The following is a 27,187-nucleotide window of genomic DNA, read 5'->3' as shown; positions in this document are numbered from 1 at the left end:
ATGGTTCGGGGGAACGCAGTGTCTGAGGGTTGACTTTGAACCCTTCTCTTTGCAGCTGTGTGACCTCGAGCAGGTGGCTTTCACAGTGTTAGTGCCACGTGGGGAAGATGCAGGTATCACCTCCCAGGAGAGGTTGTTGAGGGTTAAATGAGCTAAAGTCCTACTTGGAAACGTGTGAATCGCGAACTTGGAAGCAACATTGCGAGTCAGAACGTAATTAGTGCTGATGACGCCAGGAGAGCACCTGTGCTGCAGGGACCCCCATCTTTGCTACTGGAATCCCATCCGCACCCCTCCTTGACGAGCTGCTTCCCTTTTCCCAGAATACCAGGTGGACGCCCAGCCTCTACGTCCCTGCGAGCTGCAGAGGGAGAGGGCGTTTCTGGAGCGAGCAGACTATGTTCCTCAGTGCGCAGAAGACGGCAGCTACCAGTAAGGCTGCCCCAGCCCTGTGCACTCCTGGGGCCCCCAAGAGACCTTAAGGCCCCGCACTGAGCCCTCACCAGCCCCCCTCCCCCCCCCCCCAGAAACGTGACAGGTGGCCACTGTCAGGTGGGTGGGGCCCGCCTCTAGGTTCGGTTCCCCCAGGCTAATGGAGTGGATAATATGACCCAGAGTGCCCTGGTCCCTGTTTCATCCCAGCCAGGGCCAAGAACTTCTCTTCTTTTCCTGCTCAAACTTTCGGCCCATTTCCTTTTTTTTTTTTTCAATTTTTTAAAATGTTTATTTATTTTTGAGAGAGAGGGGAGGTAGGGGCAGAGAGAGAGGGAGACGCCGAATCTGAAGCAGGCTCCAGGCTCTGAGCTGTCCGCACAGAGCCGGATGCGGGGCTCGAACCCACAAGCTCAGAGATCATGACCTGAGCTGAAGTCGGATGCTCAACCGGCTGAGCCACCCAGGTGCCCCAGCCCATTTGCTGTAATGAAAGGTGGGGGGGGGGGCGGTGCGGAGTGATTTCTGCTTTCGCGCTCTGGGAACCCCCCCCCCCCAGGAAGCATCCCCACCTCCCTTCATTTCCTGTGCGTTCTCAGCACTCTTCCCCCCTCGCAAGAGCACAGAGACGCTGTGCTCCGCTCCCTGCTTGGGCCTCTGGGAAGGGTGGAGGGGCACAGGAGGTGTGGGAAGGCTCACCTTTGCCAGCCCTGTTTATGTCGCCGTAACATCGTGACCGGAGCCGAAGCGGGACCCTTGACCGACTGAGCTAGGCCAGGTGCCCCAGTTTCTCCCTAATTTAATTGAATTAAAACTTGACAGAAGGGAAAGGGAGAAGGAAGGGAAGCCGGGTTGTGGCTTTGGGGCCCAGTAACTCTGTCTGCGTGTGGTGTCTCTCTCCCGCCCGCAGGACAGTCCAGTGCGAGGATGACGGCCGCTCCTGCTGGTGCGTGGGCGCCGATGGCAAGGAGGTGCCTGGAAGCAGGCAGCCTGGGCGGCCGGTGGCCTGTAAGTGCGTGAGGGGCCGTCCGAGAGAACGGGGGTCTCCCTCTGGCTGCTGGATGTTCCTCTTCCAGTTAGGTTGGGGGTCCCGCACCCGAGGCCCTACTGAGTTGGGGGTCCCGCACCCGAGGCAGGGCTGCAGTGAGAATCCAGTGGGACAATCGGTCAGCTACTGAGCTCAGGGGACACTGGGGGCCCCTGGAAGCGGGATTAAGCCGTACACACCTGGTGTTTCTCACATCAGGTGCGTCTCAAACTTGAGACTTCGGTGAACTCTTCACTGTTAAAATAATCATTATCGCGAATAGTGGAAGACACGCAGCCCTCCCCGCCCCCGCCCCCATAAAGCATGTCACGGCTAAGCCTAAAACAAAGTTCACTTCAAGCGGGTCATCTTGAAATGTGTGATTGAGCCCGGAACCAAAGGTCTCCTTTAAGGAGGAAAGCTCTGTTTTGGGTGCTGGTTGTTTGCTGCCAGCCTTGCGGGCTTGGGGGTTGGTGGGGGGGCAGGCTGGCTCCCCAGCGCTGTTGGGCGGAATGACCCTGGCCGGGTCCCCTACCCTCGCTGAGCTGGGGTTCCTCGTCTGTGACAGGAACGTAGGCTCCACCTCACCGGATTTTTTTTTTTTAATTTTTTTTTTTTTTCAACGTTTATTTATTTTTGGGACAGAGAGAGACAGAGCATGAACGGGGGAGGGGCAGAGAGAGAGGGAGACACAGAATCGGAAACAGGCTCCAGGCTCTGAGCCATCAGCCCAGAGCCTGACGCGGGGCTCGAACTCCGGGACCGGGAGATCGTGACCTGGCTGAAGTCGGACGCTTAACCGACTGCGCCACCCAGGCGCCCCTCCACCTCACCGGATTTAAAGCATGTGTAAAACACTGGGCACACAGTAGGGATTCAGCGGGGGTGGTGATGGTCAAGGTCACTAATCCACATGCACACGGACACTGAGGAAGGCAGTTGTGTCTCAACCCTGGAGGTGAGAAGGGAGGCCGGGGGTGCTGCAGGGCCTCCCAGGCCCACACAGCGAAGGAGTGGGCAGGGCCATGGGATGCCAGCAGCCAGCCCGCAGTGCATTCGCCCCTCCCCTTTGCAGCGCCCGGGCTGTGGGGTGTCTGGTTAACTGACAGGGCACCGTGGAGCCCCCCACCCCCTCACTTGGCCCACAGGCTGCTGGGAGAAATCCTGGGATAAAGTTGGACAGTCGGAGCGCTGGGCCTGAGCCGGCTGCCTTCTCTGAGGATCCCTGGGTTGTTGTGGGTGGGACGGATGCGTCCCCGTGTCCAGGGAGGGAGCCCGAAGCTCTGACCCTGCTCTGTGCACCCTCAGGTCTGTCTTTCTGCCAGCTGCAGAGGCAGCAGATCCTGCTGAGAGGCTATATTAACAGCACGGCCACATCCTACCTCCCTCAGTGTCAGGATTCGGGGGAGTACGCGCCCGTGCAGTGTGACCCGTGGCGGGGACAGTGCTGGTGCGTGGATGCGGAAGGGATGGAGGTGTACGGGACCCGCCAGCCGGGGAGGCCCACGCGATGTAAGTGCCAGGGGCCCCAGCGTTGCACACGTGCCCAGGGCGTCCAGCTTTCCGCACGTAACCGTGACTTTGCCGGGTCTCCCGGCCAAAAGGCAGAGGACCTGGGCCTCAAGACAGAAAATGGGAGCATTTTAGGAAGGCTGTACCCTGCTCATATTTCCACATGGTGGATCGATGTCACGCGTGTGGTATGAATGTGTGCGTCCGGACTGCAGAAGTGAATGTGCCTCCTTGTCCCTAAGAATGCATTTATTTATTTATTTATTAAAAATATTTTTATTTTATTTTTGAGTGAGAGAGAGAGAGAGAGAGAGAGAGACAGAGTGTGAGCGGGGGAGGGGCAGAGAGAGGGAGACACCGAATCCGAAGGGGGCTCCAGACTCTGAGCTGTCAGCACAGAGCCCGACGTGGGGCTCGAACCCATGAACGCGAGATCATGACCTGAGCCGAAGTCGGACGCCCAACCGACTGAGTCACCCGGACGCCCCTATTTATTTATTTTATTTTTTAATATCTATTTTTGGGAAAGACAGGGACAGGGTAGCACGAGAGGGGGAGGGGCAGAGAGAGCGGGAGACACGGAATCCGAAGCAGGCTCCGGGCTCTGAGCTGTCAGCACAGAGCCCAATGTAGGGCTCGAACCTGGGAGCCGTGAGAGATCATGACCTGAGTCGAAATCGGACGCTTAACTGACTGAGCCACCCAGGCGCCCCTCATACCTAAGAATTTAAAATTTTTCCTCTGAAATGTGTAGGTCCCAGGAGCTGCGAGATAAGAAACCGCCGTCTCCTCCACGGGGTGGGAGACCGGTCACCCCCTCAGTGCTCTCCGGATGGGCACTTCCTGCCGGTCCAATGCAAGTTTGTCAACACCACAGACATGATGATTTTCGACCTGGTTCATAGCTACAACAGGTAAGGGGAGCCGGCCTCTGGGGGGAGGCCCACCCCCGGGCCATCTCTTCCTGTCCCCTGCCAAAGCTCATGCTCGCGCGGGCTGTCACATGCACAGGCTGGTAGGAACCACTGCTGGACCTCTGAAAGACGACGGTATTTTTAACGAGGCAAAAGCGGGCAACAGCCATTCAAATTGAAAATACGTGGACGCTCCCGCCCAGGCAGCCCAGGGAAATAAAAAGACCCCGGGGTGAAGACATATGTACTGGGATGTCTTCTGCCTTGTTTTTCACTGTAGCGGAAAACTGGGGACAAAGTGACTGAGAAACCCAGGGTGGAGAGCTGCATAGATGTGCACCCCCCAGAAACATGTGTGCAGCCGTTACACAGAACGCACTGGAACTATACCAGTTGATTTGGACGGGATGCTGCAGCATGTATTATGATAATATGGTAAAAGGTACTAGGCGCTTGTGTGATTTTTCTTTTAGAAAACAAGTAAGCAAACATCCTTTTATGTGCCTTTACGATGACCCAACAGCCCTAGTGTCTGTCCAGGACTGGCTGAGCACAGAGGGCAGCATGAATCCACACTCGCTGGGTGGTTACCACGGCCATCGGCTGGGTCAGGTTGCTGCGGAGAAGCAGGAGGAGGGAGAAGGGAATTGGCAGAAAAGGAAAAAAAAAAAGATGTCACTGTGGCAAGCATGGGTATGACCATATTATTCAGTTTTGTAAATGGTGTGTATATAGGCACCTGTTAAATAAGTTTAAATTTTTTTCACGTTTATTTTTGAGAGAGAGAGAGAAAAAGAGACCGAGTGTGAGTGGGGGAGGGGCAGAGAGAGAGGGAGACACAGAATCTGAAGCAGGATCCAGGCTCCGAGTTGTCAGCGCTGAGCCCGCTACGGGGCTCGAACCGGGAGATCATGACCTGAGCCGAAGTTGGACGCTTAACCGAGGGAGCCACCCAGGCGCCCTGACCTATAGATAAGTTTAAGGATTTAAATAGCAAATGTAAAAAAAGGAGATACAGGATAGGTCTTGGCCCAGATAATCGGATAGTTTCTCGTTGTTCAAGATGGCTGCTTTATCACTGTACGAGGACGGCACAGACCTGCAGACATGATTGAAACGTCCTAAATAAAAGCAGTAAGCATATTAGGCTGTGAAAACGGATGGGAATTCTCTGAGAGAACCTGAGCCTCGATGTGGCTGGCTTCCAAAACAGCCCGTTTCTTTCCTTCTGCAAGAGAGAGGATCCCCAGGGCCTGTGCTGGGAGGGGTCACAGGCTAGGGGCCTGTGCACAGGGACTGTCCATAGACAAGTCTTATTTGAACTGCATATTATTTTAAAAACTGGAAAATTTCAAGTTAACTCCATGAAATTTCTGCTTGTGGAGGTAAAAATAGTTGAACGTCAGCAATTTTGTATGTTTCACCTAATACGTAAAATCTGAATTCCTGAATCCTCCCATGGCACCAAGAAGCTGGCCTTGAACTGTTCTTTTTGGACTGATTACACACGGTCCAATGCTCTGGGTCCCTCCAGGTGTCCTGTTCCCTGCTTTCGTCTGCATCACCTGCCTGGGCCCGTAGCATTTGCCTTTGTGACCCCCATTCTAACTCTGCCACTGCTTGGCAAAGTGACCTGATCATTTACCCTCTCTGCATCTCGGTGCCTCAGTGTCCCCCTCTGAAATAAGGAGACAGCACCTGCTCCCTAGGTCATGGTGAGGATCTGATGGGGCCTCGTCTTTGACACCACTGAGACAATTGTGAATTATAATGCAATGATCATGATTACTCATGTAGCACCCAGCTTTAGCAAACGTGGGTTAGGGTGTGTTTCCTCCCAGGCTTAGAGAATGGTCTTCCCGTGTGCACATAAGAATTTCCAAACAGCCTGATTTACTGATACTCACAGATGCAAACCAGTGTGTGCTCAGTTTAAGTTCAACTGAGTGCTTACTATATACAGGCAATTGGACAATCTTCTGCCTACTTTAATATTTACAAAAAATAATTGGACAGTTACGTTCTCTAGCATACGGATGAGGAATCTGAAACACAGAGGCTAAGGAGCTCCCCCTGGGAAGCATAATCAGTGGGTTCTAGAGCCATTTGGCTCTGTTCACTCTCCCATACAACCTTGATTCAACTCTCTTTCCCTGCACAGTAGGCCTGCAGTCTGTGCTTATAATCAGCCTGTGTGCCAGCTTGAGGCACGGTTCATAGCTCCTTCCACAAGAGGGCAGTCGAGTTAAATACAAAAATTCAAGACTAAGCATCCATTGTTTCAGACAAACAAAAAAAAACTTACTCCTGAAATGGGATCCTTTCCTTTATGTAAGCAAGCATGTCTCTGGGGGAATTCCGACTTAGGAAGGTCGTGGGAAGGGTTGGGTGGTCGGTTACTGGAAGCCCAGCCAATTTCAGGGATTTCTCGATAAGCTGACCTGGGCATTGCCAGGCCCAGCCGCTCTACGGCGCATGATGGTAGGAGCCACAGAGGCCCTGTAGAGAGTCTAGACTTAGTACCTAAGGCTGCTGATAAAATAAAGGACGGCCAGTTCTATTTGAATTTCAGATAAGCAAGGAGTAATTTTTCTAGTATTAGTATGTCCCCAACATTGCATCAAGAATTTTGAGCCTGGGGACGGAGATTGGGTATGTCTTGAGTTTAGGATAGAATGGACTGGCTGGGGAAGAGCAAAGTGGGTGCTGGTGGGGGGAGCTCTGTGAGCCCGGAGGCTCCTGCACTGGTCCGGGTGAGAGACGATGTAGGTGTGGATTAGAACACGTGATGGGGGGGGGGACTGTCGGGGAGACAGGGCGGTGGGAGAAACCTATACAGGATAGAATCCACAGCACTCATTGAAGGTGGAGGGTGAGAGGGAGGAAGAATCAAACCAAAGTCTGGCTTCTAGACGGATGGTGCAGGATGAGTTTGGAAAAGGAAAGTCACAAGTGGGATCGTGGAATATTGAATCTGAGAGGGTTCCTTCGGGAAATTCCAGCGGAGACGTGACACGAAGTGGTTGGCTTACTGGCATGGGACCTGGAGGGGAGGCTGGAAGCCTGCGGGGGGGGGGGGGGGGGGGGGCTCATCTGCCAACCTGCTGTGGGTTCTTAGACGTGCTGGGTGACGACCTGTACTTGAACGTGGCTGCAGTGTCTGTGCATTTGAGGAGGTCCTTTGCCTCCGGAAGGCCACGGCTCACTACACCTATTCGGCTGGTGACTTAGAAAAACCATGTGTGGTGGTGAGTAAGCTTTGGTAGGTCTCCCGACTCTTCCCTGCCTTTCGTATTGCCCTCGGCCAACCACTAACTAGGGAAACGCTTTGTACGTAAAGGTCTTAAAAGCCGATGCCATTGCCAAGGCCTTAGTGGTCTGAGCTAAAATTCAGTTAATTTGTTTTTGTTCTTAGGCCCCGTCTTTAGTGACTAAGCAAACTCAAATTTTCTTAGCAACCAGTCTTACCAAGGATGTAACCCCTGCTAGTCAGATAACCCAGGGAGAAGGATCAGATACATCTTAATGCGTCGCCAAGGGTCATCGTTACCGGAATATGTGAAGAAGTCCTTGTAGACTGACCATAGGAGACATCTGTGCTGGGTCACAGCTCCTACTTCAAGGGGCACTCTTCGGGCACAGGAGAAAGCCAAACTAATTGCTAATTTGTTAAGGGATGGCTAGGTTTCTGGAGGGCCCGTCTGGGGGTGGCATGGAGAATCTGACTGAGCCATGGTATCAGCTACCTGAGCCCAGGGCACGGGGGCCGCTCTGTATGCGACCAGGACCAGACGCCTGCCAGGGCCTGACGTTTCATGTTCCACTGAACCGTAGCCGTGATTTCTCCAGCTCTGGGCTGGCCACCATGTGAGGGCACCAGGCCTACCATCCTGTCCCCACCCCCCCCCCCCCCGCGCTACAATTTTCTCCCTTGAACACTTTCTTACGATCATTCTGAGCTGTTCCTTTTTATTCAACAAAAAGGGCACATCCTTTTTCACTAGGTGAAATATGTCCTTTTTGGTTTTCAAGCTCTGTGTTGATTTTCGCTTCCTCTTTTCTTCTGACACGCCCAGAACAGGAGAGAAAAGGAAGAGAGAGGAAATCGTAGGGAAGGCAAAATCAGGGTAGAACGTAGAAGGAGCCAAGGCAAAGGTTGCACATATGGTTCATTCTATAAAGTATTCTTATCACAGGTATGAGCAGCTGCTTACTTATGTCTGGGAGCCTTAGAATCAGAGCAAGAGAAAACAGTCTAAGTTATTTGGTTTCTGCCAGATAAAAGGAAACCTGTTTTTCAGAAGAACACAAATTTTTCTTCTATTGAAGATGGGCAAAGCTTTTTCGGATCCTCATAAAAGGGGGTGATGTCGTGTGCCGTAGGGTCCTCCGTGACTTGACCGGACAGAGACAGACAGGACAGTCAGTTTCCTTAGCCCCGTGCCCAGAAGGGGAGTGGGCAGGGCACGTTCAGGAACGGTGTGTCCATGACAGAGATGCTTGGGTTCCGACATTCTCCTCCAGACCTGTGCCCCCCGCCCCCTCCGCTGCCCCGGTGACTACCAGCCTGTCAGCTAATCCTTCCGCCCACACTGTCATCCTCTGCCCCCACTTTGAAGTTGGAGACGGGCTAAAGATCCTTGTAGACGTGTTCTCCATTCTCTCCTTGTCAATTCATCGTTCTTAGCTTTGCAATCCCGCTCAAGGCTCACATCCTCTGGAGCCTTCTTTGGCCGTACAGCAGGTTCCAAACCTAGCTGGCCCACGTGTGAGGATGGAAACTTTCTCCCTTTCCCGTGGACCTCGGGTTCAGTGTTAGTGGCTGGACTTCTGCTGGGGTGGCAGAGAAGGGTTGGGAATCCAATGAGCAGGAGGTGGGAAACACGGCCAAGGCCCTCCCGTCCTGGCCGCCCAGAAAGCACCAGTGACAATAGCGGAAGCAGCTACGAAGCCACCCTCTACGCTGTCACCTGCTACCCTGGGGGAAGAGTCCAAAATTCTCGGTGGCGGTGCCGTTTCAGAGATCAGCCACGAAAATCAGATTGTATCAAATCAGACTTTGGGAACTAAGGAGGTCGAGGAAGATTCAGAGCTTGAACTTCCCATTGAGTGCGGGGCGGGGTCCCCTGAGGACCAGGCTCAGTTTCAGAGGCAGCCTCCCTTCCCGCCAGCTGCGGACGCCCACCCCCGGGTCTGGGCTGGGTGATCTTAAACCAGTCTGTTCACCACTCCGAGGGCCAGCGTTCTCGTTTGCAAAGTGCAGCTTTGTAAGTGTTGTCGTGAGGACTGAGAAGGAGTGAAGAGGGTGGTTGGTGCAGTGTTGGGTCGTCCAGTACGTTCCCCCCGTTATTATTTTCATTCGTAGTGGTTAACAGCAATGACCACATGTGGCTAGGCCAAGGCCGGAGCTCTGAACTCTTTTCAGTGCACGCAGAATTGGCAAGGAGGGGTTACAGGCGATGGTGCAGGGGGGTTTCCTGGGAGGACGCCCTCCAGCTAAAGCCACAGTGATCTCCAGTATGCAAGAAGGGGGGACAGCGACCGTGAGGTCCATGCAAAAAGCACATGGAGGTCCAGGAAGTGGGTAGCTTCTAAGGCCGGAAACCGAGGGAGGAGGACTCTGCCCCCGAAGTAGTGGGATGAAGAAGGCTCAGAATTCCTTCTGCTGGCACCGGCCCCGGGACATGACGCTGAAGAGGGCCTCTGGGGTGAATTGGCAGAACGCGGGACTAGAGTGACTGGAACCTCCCGTGTCTCGTGTTGTTGCGGGTTCGGAACCTGGGGCCAGCCAGGTGGCCCATTCCTGTGTTCTCCAGCGCGTGTGTGTTCCACATCTATTAGCTATTGGGAAAGGGCACACAGGGGAGAGTGTCCGAACACAGGAGAGTCGTGTGCCTCTGAGAATGTGCGACGGGAGACAGGTGCAGCCAACACCCAGTGAAGAACACCACTGGCAGACAGAGGCATCACGTGGGGTGTAAGACCTGGGTTTGCAGTCTATCTCCCACCGTCCCATTTCAAGATGGTGGCCAGCATACTTTACTTTCTTAACCTCTAAAATGGGTACAAAAAAAGACCACCTGCCTTTTAGGAGTGTTAAGTGGGTTAAACAAGTCAATATGTAGTAAACATTTGGCAGGTGGTCTTTTACAAGATAGTGTGCAATGAATGGAAGTGATTATTATACTACTGTCACCTCTCTTAGGATTCAATTACCCCAGGGACACCTGGGTGGCTCAGTGGGTTAAGCATCCGACTTCGGCTCAGGTCATGATCTCGCGGTTGGTGGGTTCGAGCCCCACGTCGGGCTCTGTGCTGCCAGCTCAGAGCGTGGACATTGCTTTGGATTATGTCTCTCCTCGCTCTCTGCCCCCCCCCCCCGCTCGCACTCCATCTCTCTCTCTCTCTCTCAAAAATAAATAAATGTCAAAAAAGAGAGAGAATGAATTATCTCAGATTTCAATTCATTTTTTGTTTTTATTATATACCTCTAATCCGTGACGACTGGGTGAAGGGAGTTTTTAGTTTCTGTTACGCAGAGTTCACTTACTACAACACCCCTTTTTATTTAGCTTATAGACACACAATGATCAATGGCACGGAGAAAACAATCCATAACCTTACAGTGCTCTTATAAGCTTGTTGCCTATTCATTGCCATGCAAATTAGCTAGTACCTTCTACGCCCCCTGTTCAGGCTCTGAGCGATTCCTGGGTTGCCTGTTGCCTTCCAATGCTGCTTCATTTCCGTTGAGGTCGTTGTGTACATACAGGCCATTTTGCAAGCTGCCCTCTTCACGGAGTGTTACGCGTGCATCCATTTAGGAAATTTACTATAATTTGCTTCTTCATTTTCCTATCGTTGGACACTGAGCTTGTTTTCAGTATTTTGCTGGAACGGATCACACAGCAATGGATCTGTTTGTGCAGAGAGCTGCCGCTTTCGCGAACTCATTGTTTGGGGATATATTTCCAGACATAGGTAGGTGTGCCAACCCCACAGGGCACGGAAACGAATCTCTCAATGTCGCATAACAATGAAAAGCGCCTCTCCGGTTGCTTAATCACTGCACACGGGAAGAACTCTTTAATAAAGTTTCATGTCACCTCAGTTTCATCTTCCAGGATGGGGAACCCAGCGAATTAGCTCCTTATGAAACCTGCCAGGTCAGACGTGGCTTGGGCACACTCTCCCCGCACGTATGGAGAGGCACGCATAGCCCTTGTAGTGGCGTCATATCGATTCTGTGTTGTTTTTCTCAACTATGGAGCGGGAAATGTCCTTAAGAATTTCCTAGGGTGGACTCTGGCTTCTTTTCAAGCTCTGGAAAAGTCGTAAAGCGCTCTGAAGTTGTTTGATCTCCCCCAGTGAGATCATCCACAATGTACCATATGTTTGTAAAGCCAACTTGGCTTTTGGTCCCTCGAGTTACGGTCTAGTAAAGTTACGCTCCGGTCATGCGCTGTTCATTACCTGTTTTCTGCCTGACCCCGTGAGACACACGCGTGGGTGTGAGTTGGTGAAATGCCACATGTGAGGGAAATGACTAGTGAGCAGGTAACAGCTGAGCACAGCTTTGTTTTTCATCTGTCCAGCCGAGCTCGGGCCAGGTGAAAACCCGGTTGAGAAAAGAAACACATTTCCTGCAAGAAACAGAGAGCAAATGGCATGAGATAAAAAAGCAGACATTCCTTCTCCCCAGATGAGATGAGGCCACGTTTATTTATTTCTGTGAGCGGCGCTCGTGAGGATTTGATGAAGCAGGGAGCAGACATCTCCTTCTCTCCTAGGTTTCCAGATGCATTCGTGACCTTCAGTGCCTTCCGGAACAAGTTCCCTGAAGTGTCTGGGTATTGTCACTGTGCTGACAGTCAAGGGCGGGAACTGGCCGAGACAGGTAAGCGCACCTCAGGCAAACTGAGGGGGGTGGGTGAGAGGCACCTCCCAAACCCGAAAGCCTAAATATCATTACCTGCCAAGCAGAACGAACAGCGTCTGGCTGCTCCCCCGCTAAGCCGCACAGTTTGCAAATGCTCATCTCCGGTGCCTTGGACACAGCTGCTGGCCCATATGGAGCCTCTGTGCGCACTGGAAAGAGGCGCCCCGCTCTGGGCAGATGCAGCTCCCAACCTGGAGAGTGGAGGACAGGATGGCTTTCCTCTTAGCAGTGCTCCTTTGTGCCGTGAACAACCTGCACAACCGTACAGGGCAGCCTTGACTTTGGACACTATTAAAACCTTGATCAGACTCGATGTCTACGATGCCCAGGAAGGCTCTGGGCCTCCTGAGGTCTGTTTGAACAGCAGAGTCAGGACTTGCCTTTCAGAACGAACCCGTCCCTTGAAACGCTTCTGCCTTTGCTCAGGTCTGGAGCTGTTGCTTGACGAAATTTATGACACCATCTTTGCTGGCCTGGACCTTGCTTCCACCTTCACTGAAACCACCCTGTACCGGATATTGCAGAGACGGTTCCTAGCGGTTCAGCTCCTCATCTCTGGCCGGTTCCGATGTAAGTAATAAGCCGACAGCAGACGTGCGTGTTTCTGCTTGGAAGAAACCGCTGGGTTTTAAAGTTGCTGTGGTCTCTGTGGCTGTTTTGCCTAAGTGGGTGCAAGGATCTAAAACCAGGGCGGGTTTTTTTTTTAATTTGAGAGAGAGAGAGAGAGAGCGTGCACACAAGCAGGGGAGGGGCAGAGAGAGGGGGGGAGAGAGAATCTCAAGCAGGCTCCGCGCTGTGAGCGCAGAGCCGGGCTCGGGACTCAAACTCACGACCTGAGCCGGAATCAAGAGTCGGCTGCTTAACTGGCCAAGCCACCCAGGCGCCCTGAGGATTTACAACGTTGTGAAAGCACACAGAGTTCATGCTAGAAAGACCAGAGCCCTGTTCACACACTGTCCTCTCCTTTTCCCGCGTGGCTCTGCCCTAGGCCCCACAAAATGCGAAATGGAGCGGTTCACAGCGACCAGCTTTGGTCACCCCTACGTTCCCAGCTGCCGCCGGAGCGGGGACTACGAGGCGGTGCAGTGCCAGCGGGCAGGGCCGTGCTGGTGTGTGGACGCCCAAGGAAAGGAGATCCATGGAACTCGGCGGCAAGGGGAGCGGCCATCGTGTGGTGGGTTGCCTCTCGACAGCCTTCTCTTTTGCTCCCGTCGGGTCGTATTACTTTAACTGTTTCTCGAGACCAGCCGCTCCAGAACCCGTGAATTCCGCTGCCTCCTGAGCTTACCCAGAGGCCCTTCGAGCCCACCACGGTGGAAAACCCACTTACCGCCATTAACTTCTGACGTGTTTCTCATCCTGTGTCAGATGTGGTCGATTCCTTCCTCAGCGAGCCCAGGGGATATTGGGGGGCCTCACAGGTGAAGGAAAAACAGAGAATTTTGTTTCCTTGTGCCACGAGAGAAGCAGCACAAAGCACGGTAGGGTCAATTCGATCTTGTGAAAGTGTATGAAGAGGAGACATTCAGGAAGGCTTCATGGAAGAGGTGATGCTTGGTTAGAGTCTTCTAAGATAACGACGTTTCTCAAGGAGGAAAGTAAGGAGAGGTGTTCTCTATCTATAGAGCAGGGAAGTATAAGGACTTAAATGATAGGCATTGCTCTGCTGGGGCACCGAATCTTCAAGAAGAGTAGAGAAATAAATTGCTGGGTGTGGTCAGGGTGGGGCTCTGCACTACAGGACTGGGGGAAAATGGCGGGGATGAGACAGTGAGGTCTTTCGTACCGAAGCAAAGGCTTGGGGACTTCTTCCTGGAGGCCAGGTGGTGACGTTGAGGGGTTTTACGCTGGAGAGTTCCATGGTGGGTTCTGTGTGTAAGAAAGACCACCCGGTCTTGAAATCGGTGTTAGACTTGAAGGAGAGCTTGGAGGAGAGCTTGAAATCGGTGTTAGACTGCAGGCCACGGGGCCAATTTGAAGGTCATTGCAATGTCCTGAAGAGAGAGAAGGGGACTATATTATTTTCCTGGAGCCGCTGTGACGAATGAGTGCAAATTCAGGGGCTTAGAACAATAGTTCTGGAGCCTAGAAGTCCAAAGTCAAAGTGTCACCAGGCTCATGTTCCCTCTCTGAAGGCTCCAGGGCAGAATCCTTCCTGGCCTTTTTCCTGGCTTGTGATAGTTGCCGACAATCTTTGGCATTCCTTAGTTTGTGGCAACGTGGCCCCAAATTCTGCCTCTGTCGTCACATGGCTGTCTTCTCTCTGTGTCTGCCTCTGTGTCTCTTCCTCTCTTCCTACGACGACACCGGTAATATAAACTTAAGAGCCCGCTCTACCCTAGTATGACCTCGCCTTAACTAATTATGTCTCCAATGACCCTATTTCCGAATAAGGTCACATTCTGAGGTTTCCAGGAAGGATGTGCATTTTGAGGAGACCCGATTCAACCTGGTAATGGGACCAACACTAAAGAAGCAGCAGTGGTCTGGGGAGAAGGGTGTGGACTTGCGAAATGTCACAAGGCCCTCCAGTGAGGCCATTCCATTTTACCACTGAGACCCTGAAGGGAGTTAGGGGTGAGGGGGATGGAGAAATCCAGGAGCGCTTGTAGGCTTCCCACTTGGGTGAGCTGGATGGATCCCGCAAGGTCTCAGTGAAGGAGGAGGGCAGGTCTTTTTATAACCTTGACACAGATGAGCATTCATGTTCATTCAATAATTCCTGTTAAGTCATTGATTTCTCCAGCTTCACATTTTGAGTATTCTGCTCGGCGTTTGGTAGTATTCAGTCTACTAAGCGTGAGAATCTAGAATTCTAGAATCTAGAAAAATTTCAAGCGCTGCCCTGAGGGTATTTATGATTACATTGTCCTTGTCTTAAAACCTAGAGAGTATGGTGCCCTCCAGTTTCCAGGTGGACACAAAGAACTATGGTTTTCCAAATTAAAACCAGAATGCTACCAAATGCGTGCATCATATATTTTTATTTTTTCCCCTCTGGCGTATCAGTCCTATTTCCGTGGAAACGAATGCCACACGGAGCGGAGATCTGCATTTTTTTCTTTTTGCCCTGGTAACACGACATAACAAATGAACGGAAGGGATATACTCTCCATGTCGAAACAGAATAAGCACAGCAGTGAACTTTATTTCTTCCATACCTTCCTGTAATACCTTCCATTCAAGGAAGCCATGCCTGGTTGAGGAATGTGTTACGGGTTCTGATGTTGCCAGTATTTTTTCTCTCTCCGACTACAAGTTCCAGTTCTTTCTCTGTTGCCTGGTGACAGAGGGAAATTGGCTGACTTCCTTTTTGGCATCCGTGTGAACCGAAGGAAAAGAATTAAGTTGGCGGTGGGTGGGTGGGTGGTTGAGAAGGACTGCTGAGATTTATGGTTTTACGGAGAAACGTGGAGCCTAGTTCATTCCACCCGTGTGACGGAGACACTTGGAATTTGAACTTAAGGTCTTTTTTCTTAATGTGATTACTGTCCACTAGAATATTCAGACTGAATGACCTGACCAGGCATGGAGTTGACTGAGTTGATCACCCTTTAATTAATAATTTCAAGGAAAGATCAGGAAGACTAGAAAAATGTGCTAAGTGTTTTGCTGCACAGACATTACTATATTATATTATGGGAAATATATTTCCTATAGTATGTTATAATATTAGATATTACAACCTAGGAAATGTTTCTTATTATAGGAAATACTCATGGCATTTAAAGTATGGTTCTTATCTTCAAAGAGACTATCAATTAGTTAGCCTAGACAAGCCTACCCACAAGGAGGGATTAGGCAGCCGCAGGAAGAGCAAATAAATAATGAAGCATTAAAGTCCATTAAAAATTCCAACAAGAGAATGCTGGAAAAATTTTTTTTCATTACAAAACAAATGGGAAATAGGTTCCTAGGTGGCTCAGTCAGTTAAACGACCGACTTCAACTCGGGTCATGATCTCGCCGGTGGTGGGTTCGAGCCCTGCGTCGGGCTCCGTGCTGACAGCTCGGAGCCTGGAGCCTGCTTCGGATTCTGTGTCTCCCTCTCTCTCTGCCCCTCTCCCACTCCCACTCTGTCTCTCTTATCTCTCAAAAATAAGTAAACATTAAAAATATGTTTAAAAAAATAAAATGAAAACAAATAGTAATTTGTTGGTGTATGAGTTCCCGAGGGCTGCCGTCACAAATTACCACAAACTCGGTGGCTTCATCCGATAGAAATTTATCCCCTCCCAGTCTGGAGGCCAGACATCTATAACTGAGGTGTTAGCAGGGCTAGGCTCTCTCTGAAAGCTCTCGAGAAGGATGCATCTTTGTTCTGTCCAGTTTCCAGGGGCTACCAGCGACCTTGGCTTTCTTTGGCTTTTGGTATTCTTTTTTGGCATTCTTTTGGCATTCCGCCCCCTTCTTCACATGGCCATCTTATGAGGCCATCCATCATTGGAGTTAGGGCTCGCCCCAGTTCAGTGTGACCTCATTTTAACCGACAGCACCGGCAAAGACCCTACTTTCAAATGATGTCATGTTCTGAGGTCCTCAGTGGACGTGAACATTGGGCTTGAGGAGGAAGGGAGGACACCATTCAGCCCAGTACGTTTGGTGCGTGCATTTGGTCAGCTTTTCCGAAAGTGGGCGGGCACCAATGAGCCTTGCCTCACAAGGGGGTCACCCTCCCGTGAAAGGTGGGAAGGGAAGTCACGTCAACTGGAACATTCATTCCCCCAAACGGCCGCCACAGACACTGCTTGGGGGAAAGAAAAAAATAAATAAAAAGGCAGGGAAGAAAGAGGTACAAAATGTAGGTGTTCTTGATTGAACTGTTGGACATCTTACTTCGAGAAGGATCTGGGGGGTTGTCTCAGGAGTACTTGTTGATGTTAAAACCATTTCTCCCGTTTGCTCTGTCTTGTGCAGCTGAAGACCAATCCTGCGCCTCTGAGAGGAGGCAGGCCCTGTCTAGACTACACTTTGGGCCCTCGGGCTATTTCAGCCAGCACGGCTTGTTCTTGGCTCCTGAGGGAAGACGGGTCTCCCAGAAAGTAGCCAGATTTGCCACATCCTGCCCGCCCTTGGTGAAGGAGCTCTTTGTGGACTCTGGGATTCTCCACCCGATGGGAGAAGGGCAGGGTAAACAGTTTTCTGCCCCAGAAACTCTCCTCAGAGAAGCCATTGGAGCGATTTTTCCCTCCCGAGAGCTGGCTCGTCTTGCCCTTCAGTTTACCATGGACCCAAAGCGACTCCAGCAAAACCTCTTTGGAGGGAAATTTTTGGTGAATGTTGGCCAGTTCAACTTGTCTGGAGCCCTTGGCACAAAAGGCACATTTAACTTCAGTCAATTTTTCCGGCAGTTTGGTCTCCCGGGCTTCCAGAACGGAGGGACCGACCTAGCTGCCAAGGCTTTCTCCTTGGGACTGGATTCAAATCCTGCCGCAGAACCCTCCGAAGCCTCTGTGAAGGGGGCTGCTAGGAACAGGCCGATGGTGGGCAGCTTTGGCTTTGAGATCAACTTACAAGAGAACCAGAACGCCCTGACATTCCTTGCGTCTCTCCTGGAGCTTCCAGAATTCCCTCTCTTCTTGCAGCATGCCATTTCTGTGCCAGAAGACATAGCGAAGGACTTAGGTGACGTGATGGAAATGGTGCTCAGCTCCCAGGGCTGTGGGCAGACGCCGGGCAGCCTTTTCGTCCCACTGTGCTCGGCAGAAGGAGACTACGAGGACGTGCAGTGCTTTGCCGGGGAGTGCTGGTGTGTGGATTCCCGGGGCAAAGAACTTTCTGGCTCCAGGGTTAGAGGCAGACGCCCTCGGTGCCCCACAGAGTGTGAGAAGCAGAGGGCCCGCATGCAAACCCTCGAGGGCAGCCAGCCCGCGGGGTCCAGCCTGTTGGTCCCTTCTTGCACCAGCGAGGGGCATTTCCTCCCCGTCCAGTGCTTCGGCTCTGAGTGTTACTGCGTTGACCCTGAGGGTCAGCCTATTCCTGGAACTCGAAGCATACCTGGAGGAGCCAAGCAATGTGAGTCTGTTGCGTGTTCAGTCCACAAACCCTGATTTGTGGGGCCCCAACTCAGCGCATTACGGAAAAAGTGAATTCTATTGTCACGTAAGCCCCAACTTCTGCAGCGGCGAAAACTGCCACTTAACGTAAAGATTGTCCAGAAGCGGGTCGATACTGTTAACCATTCCTGGGATTGAATAGGGAGACTCATTTGGCTTTTTAGGGGCTGCCCCATAGGTTTCTGCAGAGCAGACAACAGTCTCAACAGTGCCGTTTCAGTGATGGGGATGCACTCTGTCTAGATGTTATTTACAGATTTGAGGCTGATGGGATTTCTGTGGCCGTATAAGGTTTCAGATGGGGCTTGGACCGTCAGGGGTTTGCATCTTGGCCTCGTGAGCTCCCCTCACTTCTTTACCTGACATACCTCCTCCTTGTTCCTCCCAGGCCCCACCGCCTGTCAGTTACAGGCCGAGCAGGCCTTTCTGCACACCGTGCGAGCGCTGGGCTCTGACTCCAGCCTGCTGCCCACCTTTGCCAGCATCTACATCCCGCAGTGCGGCCCCGGTGGGCAGTGGAGGCCCGTGCAATGCGATGGGCCCCCAGAGCAGGCCTTCGAGTGGTACGAACGATGGGCAGCTCAGAACAACGGTGGCCGGGAGCTGACCCCTGCCGAGCTGCTCATGAAGATCATGAGCTATAAAGAAGCAGCTTCCAGAAGCTTTCGTCTCTTTATTCAGAGTCTGTATGAGGCCGGCCAACAGGGCATCTTCCCAGGGCTGGAGAGATACCCTTCTTTCCCAGACGTCCCGCTGGCAGTGATGGAAGGGAACCTGACCCAGCCTGGAGGGAACATCCTCCTGGAGCCCTACGTCTTTTGGCAGATCCTGAATGGCCAGCTCAGCCGATACCCAGGGCCCTACTCAGACTTCAGCACTCCTCAGGCACACCTTGACCTTCGGAGCTGCTGGTGTGTGAATGAGGCTGGTCAGGAACTGGAAAGCACCCGGACAGAGCCAAGCAAGGTCCCAGCATGTGAGTTACACCCCGTGGAGAGCTGAGTTTGTGCCTTTATAAAAAAGATGTCTGGTAGGCATGTACTGAGTGTCTGAGCTGGAGTGGAGTTCAGATACGGACAGGTATATGTCCCTTCAATGCTCGAGGCACCCAGATGCATTAGTCGGCTCAGGCTGTTGCAAGAGTACCATAGACTAGGAGGCTTAACCAACAGGCATTTCCCATAGCTCTGGGGGGGGTGGAAGTCCAAGATCAAGGTGCTGGCTGATTCTGTTCCTGCTGAGAGCTGTCTTCCTGCATTGCAGAAGGAACTGTGTATTCACATGGCAGAGAGAAAGTGCTCTTTTTATAAAGACACTAATCCCATCCAGAGGGCCCCACCCTCATGACCTCTTTGAAACCTAATCCCATCCCAAGGGTCCCACCTCCAAGTACCATCACTTTAGGGGTTAGGGCTTCAATACAACACATTTGGGGGAGAGGGGGGATGCGATCGTTCAGACCAGAACGCCAACGCTCATAGAAAAGAAGTGACTTCCCCACATTCACACAGTTGGGTGTTGGCGAAGTTAATGTAGTTCATGTTTTTAAGACGTTTATTTATTTTTGAGAAAGAGAGAAACAGAGCATGAGCAGGGGAGGGGCAGAGAAAGAGGGAGACGAAGAATCCAAAGCAGGCTTCAGGTTCTGAGCTGTCAGCGCAGAGCCCAACGGAGGGTTTGAACTCACGAGCTGTGAGATCACGACCTGAGCCGAAACTCTGATGCTTAACCGACTGAGCCACCCAGGCGCCCCAACGTAGTTCATTTTTATTTTTATTAAAAAATTTTTTTTTACATTTATTTATTTTTGAGAGACACAGAGACACAGAGCATGAGTGGGGGAGGGGCAGAGAGTGAGGGAGACACGGAATCTCCCTCTGAGCCATCAGCACAGAGCCCGACGCAGGGCTTGAACTCAGGAACCGTGAGATCATGACCAGAGCCGAAGTCGGACGCTCAACCGACTGAGCCACTGAGGCACCCCAATGTAGTTAATTTTTTTTTTTCGTTTATTTATTTTTGGGACAGAGAGAGACAGAGCATGAACGGGGGAGGGGCAGGAGAGAGGGAGACACAGAATCAGAAACAGGCTCCAGGCTCTGAGCCATCAGCCCAGAGCCCGACGCGGGGCTCGAACTCACGGACCGCGAGATCGTGACCTGGCTGAAGTCGGACGCTTAACCGACTGCGCCACCCAGGCGCCCCAATGTAGTTCATTTTTAATGTTCATATGATCGATTATTTAAATCAGTGCCTCAGATTTTAATTGGATGTCGTCTGTGTGCAAAGCATGATCTCAGGACCGATGAAGCCTGTCACGTGGGTATGACCTGGCTCTTGCCCACTATGGCTAACACTTGAGTAATCTCTCCTAAATTAGGTGCACTGCCATTGGATTAACCAACACGGATTATGATCCTCCTTACAAAGACATTGCTGGGTCCTCCAGACCTCACGAAGTGCCTTTACTTCACTTGAGGGGTTTCATTATAGGACTAATTGGAGAACAGCTGAAGGAGGTCTGTAAGTTCGGCTCTGTGGCAGGTGGACTTAGAGGAAAGCTGTGGTGTATGAGGCAGATGCAAAATGAGGCTGACTCTGTCCGAACTTCAAATGGCTCATTACCAAGTGGCCACACCAGCAGCTGGAAAGAACAAGGCGGATTCAGCACTGTTATTATCAAATGAGAACCTCCGTAGCCAGCGGTGGCTAGGTATTACAGGTAACAGTACAGCTGTTCAAGCCCAAAGACATCTCTCAATCCATTCTTTGCAATGTTCAACATTGTCCATGCCTTTCTGGCTAACGCTGAAATTAATCAGACAATGTTGACATTAGCCAGAGTGTAGGCTTGAACAGAAAGTGAGCTTTTAGGATGTTGGATCATAGGAACACGTGGCGAGACCAGGAGTATCCTGTTCCAACACCTGGGAGGACGCCCCCCTCCCCCTGCCCGCCCCTGCCCTCCACGACTGGGATTCTCCATTGAAGTGTCAGGTCCCAGCAACAGGCTGACCCCTCCCAAGTCACACACAGATGTCGGCATGCCTATTGTATAAAAAGTCTTATTCAGATTTTGAGAGTCTCTATACCAATGGTCACACCTATACAGGCACATTCCTATAATTTCAGATGCTTTATAAATTTAGACCTCTTTGCATCCAATTTTTGCGCCCGATTGCTAAGGCCAAAAGCACCTTGTAATGTTAGTAGCTAGGTCTGCTCACCTTGGCCTGAGTGCTGGGCAAAGCGTCAAAGCTGGGCTGAGAATATGCTGGCCTTTGCAATGAGTCCCAAGAGGTGTGGAGGGTAGACCAAGATACAAGATAAACCGCCAGGAAGCAAAGATTAGAACGTCCACCCGTATGCCGTGTTTGTTCTTTTCCTTCTAAAGTCCTATTTTTGGTTTTGCAATTACATGTTATGAACAGCTGAAGAAAAACGTACCTAGTGTATTAATACAGTTGTATGTGTATTTCGCGAAATACGCGTTTTGGGGGCACATGTTCAAACTCTTGTTGATAGGGCGTATTATCAAAAGGGTGTGGTGACCATGGGCTCCGAGCCTTGATATCCCAGGCATGGTTCAGTAGCATTAACATCACTTTGGGGAGCTGTGAGAAATTTGGAATCTTTGACCCCACCTGCTGAATCTATGCCTGCATCTCTACAAGCCTCCAGGGGGCTCCGATGCTCCCTAAAGCCTGAGGAAGGACTGGTCTCAAGGCCATGGTGCTAGTTCTACCAGAGTCTTGAGCCCTGTTTCCACTACCTACCCCTCTGTGGTCACAGTCACACTGTTGGTTTAATCTGTGAATTTGATTTAGGATGGATAACTACCTCCAAGGTCGTTGTGAGAATCGTACAAGGTAATCAATGTGAAGTGCCAGATCTGCTACATAGAAAGTCCTTCATAGATAGCTGTATTAGTACAACAGATGGTGAGTAATACAGTGACCAGTAGCCAGTGACCAGTGACCAGTGACCGTAAGCAGGGGGGATGACACCTGCCTCCAGGGGCATGAGGTCCGGTCCTGTCCATAGCATAATCTCCAGCTGCTTTGGAATTTCGCTCTCTTTATTCAATATGCAATTATGGACAACTGCTGTATACACGGTGCTGTATGATGGAAAGACAGTCATGAGAAAGGTGTGGTGTCTACTCGGAGGGGCTCAGGAACCGGTCGGGGGAAACTGACATGTCACCATGTCATGGAGGATGCCCAGAGACTGGAGCTAATTCCCTGGCTGGGAAACTGGGTAAAGATTGGCATGGCCTCAGCTTCTGGATTGCGAAGGATGTTTGCCCAGCTTAAAAAGGGGGCCGGGCCCTTCCTGACGGGGGAAATAGCATGTTTGAGGTTAGGGCCGCTGAAAAGGGTCTGCTTTGTTGGGAATGGAGTGGTGGGGGTAGGTCAGTGTGTTAGGAAGGGAGGGGACTTGGGAGGGAGTGATGGAAGAAGCTACAGGTACATTTGGGCCAGATTTTAAAAGGTCTTACGTGTCAAAAAGAAAAAAAAACAGTCATATATCCAGTTACAGAATATTCATACTTTTTCAGAAGAAATGGATAGCAAGCGTAGATTTTCAAATGGGAGTTTTTGCTTCAGCTATTCTCAATCCCTGGGATTGACAGAAGAGATTATTTGATCAGCAACACCCACAGAAAGCAATAATGTCTTCACATCCCAGAAGTCAAGGGTTTCTGCTGATTCTGTGCTCTCAAAAGAACCCAATGAACACATTTCCTGTTGAAGTCACAAAGTGACTGGTTGAAATAAATACGGCCAGTGTGGTTTTTGTTAATAGTGACAATTTCAAGGACAACATGGGCCAGACACTATGCCGAGTATTTCAGATGCAGCACCTCATAGAATAATTTTAAAGACCCTCTGAGGGAGATGCCCCAATCATCCCCTTTTCACAGATCACAAGACTGAAGCTCAGAAGAGTTAAGCACATCATCCAAAATGACATAGCTGATAAGTGATCAAGCTGACATTTCCATCCAGAAGTCTGTGAGAGCCATGCTCTTTTCTCTTTAAAAGAGTATCTCTCTACTGACCTATAATGCCTCCTTTCAACCTTTGAAATCCATCCATCCATCCATCTATCCATCCATCCATCCATCCATCCATCCATCCATCCATTTATCTACTCATCCATCCATCCATCCATCCATCCATTTACCTACTCATTCATCCATCCATCCATCCATCCATCCATCCACTCCATCCATCCACTCCATCCATCCATTTATCTACTCATCCATCCATCCATCCATTTATCTACTCATCCATCCATCCATCCATCCACTCCATCCATCCACTCCATCCATCCATTTATCTACTCATCCATCCATCCATCCATCCATCCATCCATTTATCTACTCATCCATCCATCCATCCATCCATCCATCCATCCATCCATCCATTTATCTACTCATCCATCCATCCATCCATCCATCCATCCATCCATCCATCCATTTATCTACTCCATCCATCCATCCACCCATCCATCCATCCCTGTCCATCCTTCCATAGGAGGCAGCTAGTCCAGATCTCTGGTTCTAGAGTTATACTGACTAGATGAGAAATCTGAATCAACGACTTGCTAGCTAGGATGGAGCCTATGTGACTTTAAGTTTAAGTGATATGACTTCTCCATGCCTCAGTTTCTCATCTCTAACATACAGATAAGAATAGTATCTTATTGGGCTGTTGTATAGATTCAATTGGATCGTCTGTGTACATATGCTTAGTACAATGGCTGGTGTGGAGTAGACATTAGCTATTGCTCACCTTCTTACACAGTAGGTTCTCCATAAATGTTGAGTGAAACGAAACACAAGGAACATTCCAGGCTGTAAAAAGAGCTGGGTGAAGGAAACAGCTGTGGCAGAAATGTGTGCATGCGTGTATGCGCACATGCCTCTGGAGGGGGGGGGTGGTCAAAGCATTCAGCCACGATGTCTTTATTCCCCTAGGTCCTGGCTCTTGTGAGGAGGTGAAGTTTCGTGTCCTGCAGTTCATTAAGGAAACAGAAGACATCGTCTTGGCTTCCAACAGTTCCTGGTTCCCTCTGGGGGAGAGTTTCCTAGCGGCCAAAGGAATCCTGCTGACTGATGAGGAGCTCTCCCTTCCTCAGCTCTCTCCCTCCCGGGCCACCTTCTCAGAGAAGTTTCTGAGCGGGGGCGATTACGCCATTCGTCTGGCAGCTCAGTCCAGTGAGTCTCCTGTACTTCTGGTTTCTTGGTCCATCTCGTTGGGGAAGCAAGGGCTTGAGTTCGTGGCTCTTCAGTCCTCAGAACTTTGGCCTTGGTTTTCCCAGGCTGGTGGGTCCCTGGGAAAGAAAAGGCAAGGTGGGTTTGTGTCCCAGGCAAAGCTAGAATGGTGCACCCCTCTCCACTGTATTCCCGAATCCGCCAGCACAGCCACTTGGGCGCGGGTCCCCATGCCGCATATTGAAGATGGTGCCCACAGCCCAGCAGGCAGCCACACATACTTGCTAGAGCGCGAGGGGCCCCCACCCGAAATGCTCGTGGCCTGTTCCGAAGCTTCCCTCCACTTCCACTGGGGACAAAGGAGAGGAACATTTATTACCAAGAAACGAGTGGGTTTCGGGCACCTTCCACGTGTGGTCTCAGCTAAATCTGACGGGGGCTCCAGAGAGCAGGGCTTACTGCCTGCATGTGACAGAGATACGCTCAGAGGGCCGACAGCGCTCTAGCCCGTGATGGCGGCTCAACATTACTTGAAACCCACCGCTGGCCAGGCGCTGCCTGTGCTGAGTAGACGGCCGGCCCTTTGCATGTCATGCTCCAGCGCTTCCACGAGAACAGCGCTGCAGTCACCATCCGTGGCGCTTCTCAGGCCCAAGTTCACCTGTCCCAGCTGACCCAGTTCACAACCAGCGGAGCCTGGATGGTTTGGACGAAGAGCCTCTGTCCCCTGCCCAGCCGATCCCTGGTGCCCAGAGCCTGCGTCTGGCTGGTCCCGGACGCCCTGCCCTTCCTCCACCGCCCGCAGCCTCGCTGGAGGGAGGGTCCGACGGCTCCCCCAGGTCTCTCTCTGGCCCCGCCCCAACTGGGCAGGGGCAGAAGGTTCCTGTCCTCCCAGCATCCCAGGCTCCCTGCTCCTGGTCAGAAGATCTCTGCGCATTCCCCACCTGGGATTTTCTGGGTTCGGGTCGCACCACAGCAAAGCCATGCTCCCCGTGATGACATCTGTGCCGAGACGAGAGTCCCCCATCCTGCAGGCCAGGGCCCCCCTGCTTCTCCCTTCAGGGATGTCTGCTGCCCCTGGGGACGGGGGCTCAGGTGTTTTTGTTCTCTGCACCCCAGTGGGACTCACCCAAGTGCCATCTTTGGTTCCTGCCTCTCTTCCACGCCAGTTGTCTCTTCTGGAAGATGAGGCACCGCGTCTCACTCATCGTTATGTCCCTGTCTGGGCACAGTGCCTGACAGACCGCGGGAGCCTGCTAAATGTTGCTAAACCGTCTTTCTTGCTTCTTCCATCACCTCTTTCTTTCTCCTCCGTCTCCTCCCCTCCCCCATGCCCAGACACTTCTTGTCTCTGTTCCTCGGGGACTTGGGGATTTCTGCTTTTGGCAAGAAACCGGGTTTTTGTTTTTGTTTTTGTTTTTCAATTTTGTCCCTGGACAGACTTGATGTAATCAGATGGATACGTGGGGTTGATGTTCCTGCAGTTGTGGCCCCTGGTTAGAGAAGGGGAGAAAAAGTCGTTGGCGCCATAGAAATTTTGTTATTGAATGGTGAGCTGGCTGAACTTGACTTCAGAAGTCAAGTTAAGGAAGTCACCCCCCCACCCCCCCACCCCCGCAGCAACACGCTCTGATTTTGCATGTCTGAGGCGGTAGTGAAAAGAGGAAGGGTCTGTAGGGAAGGAGCAAGGGTGTACTTTTTTCTCGAATCCCTCGAGATGAGAAGAGGTGTCTCTACTCTTGCACAGGCGAGGAAGCTCTTCGTGTGTAGCCCTCCTGTCCTGGAGAGTCTGGGAATTGAAAGCCCAGGACAGACAGAGATGAAGGGTCACGGAGTGTCTTGGGCCAACAGGACACAGCAGTCGTGTCCTCGGGTCCAAGGAGGGTGAGGGAGAGACACGGGAGTCATTTTTACCCAGCTGCTCTTGGCATGAGCTCGGTGCTCAAGTTCTCGTGATCTAAACGTCACACTTACCCTGTGGGGTATTAGAGCCAATTCATCAATGGGGAAACTGAGGCTCAAAGAGGTTGGGGAGCTCACTCATGACCCCGAAGATCACTCACGATAACCAAGAGGGGCTGTGCCAGGATTCAGGCAGAGGCTCATCGGCTCCCGAACCCCATCCCGTGCACCAGGCCGCTTTCTGGGGTCCTGGTCTCCTGAGGGGATCTGACCGTGGGCTGCTAGGGTCCCCCCTGGGGAGCCGTGAGCCCATCTCTGAGAGGAGCAATTTGGGTGATGTGACCCTGTGTCACCCACAACCCTGTACCCCACAAGCCCACCCTGAGCGCCAGCAGGAAGGGAGAGGAGGTGGAGGGGGTCAGACTTGAGAAGGGGTCCAGGGGACAGTTCCTGGCTGCTCAGGAGGGAAATGGCACTGGGGGGCAAATTGCACTGGGGAGGGAGCGCTGGGAGACCCAGGCCCGCTAGCGTCCGTCTCACCCCCCGCCTGCCCTCCCACCCCTTCCACGCCTGCATTTCTTTTCCACTCAACAAATCTTTCTTTCTTTAAAAAACAAAAAAACAAAAAAAAAACTTAAATTCAAGTTAGTTTACCTACAGTGTAATAATGGCTTCAGGAGTAGAACCCAGTGATTCATCTCTTACATATGACACTCAGTGCTCATCCCAAAAAGTGCCCTCCTTAATGTCTGTCACCCATTTACCCCAACCGCCCCCGCCTCTATCAGCCCTCAGTTTGTTCTCTGCATTTAAGAGTCTCTTGTGGTTTGCCTCCCTCTGTCTTTTTATCTTAGGTTTCCTTCCCTTCCCCTATGTTCATCTGTTTTGTTTCTTAAATTCCACATATGAGTGAAATCCTGTGATATCTGTCTTTCTCTGACTGATTTCGCTTAGCATGATACACTCTGGTTCCATCCACGTTGTTGCAAATGGCAAGATTTCACTCTTTTTGATGGCCGAGTAATATTCCACTCTATATATAAACCACATCTTTATCCATTCATCAGTCGGGGGATATTTGGACTCTTTCCATAGTCTGGCTGTTGTCGATAGTGCTGCTATAAACATCGGGGTGCTTGTGCCCCTTTGAATCAGCATTGTTGTATCCTTGGGATAAATTCCT

General features: G+C 51.4%; 1 protein-coding gene across 1 annotated transcript in view; it reads left to right on the top strand.

Moving 5' to 3' along the window:
- Positions 1–27,187, top strand: part of TG (thyroglobulin) — a 253,327-nt gene that overhangs the window by 1,146 nt on the left and 224,994 nt on the right. The window contains exons 2-11 of the mRNA XM_045453613.1: positions 324–432; positions 1,343–1,440; positions 2,768–2,971; positions 3,726–3,885; positions 11,676–11,782; positions 12,251–12,394; positions 12,813–12,998; positions 16,741–17,838; positions 18,268–18,855; positions 23,866–24,105. Coding sequence (XP_045309569.1) covers positions 324–432; positions 1,343–1,440; positions 2,768–2,971; positions 3,726–3,885; positions 11,676–11,782; positions 12,251–12,394; positions 12,813–12,998; positions 16,741–17,838; positions 18,268–18,855; positions 23,866–24,105 — 2,934 coding nt within the window. The remainder of the gene's footprint in view (positions 1–323; positions 433–1,342; positions 1,441–2,767; positions 2,972–3,725; positions 3,886–11,675; positions 11,783–12,250; positions 12,395–12,812; positions 12,999–16,740; positions 17,839–18,267; positions 18,856–23,865; positions 24,106–27,187) is intronic.

The sequence above is a fragment of the Leopardus geoffroyi genome, chromosome C3 (genome assembly GCF_018350155.1).
Source record: "Leopardus geoffroyi isolate Oge1 chromosome C3, O.geoffroyi_Oge1_pat1.0, whole genome shotgun sequence".
Taxonomy (NCBI): Eukaryota; Metazoa; Chordata; class Mammalia; order Carnivora; family Felidae; genus Leopardus; species Leopardus geoffroyi.
This window is presented reverse-complemented; position numbering and strand designations above follow the sequence as displayed.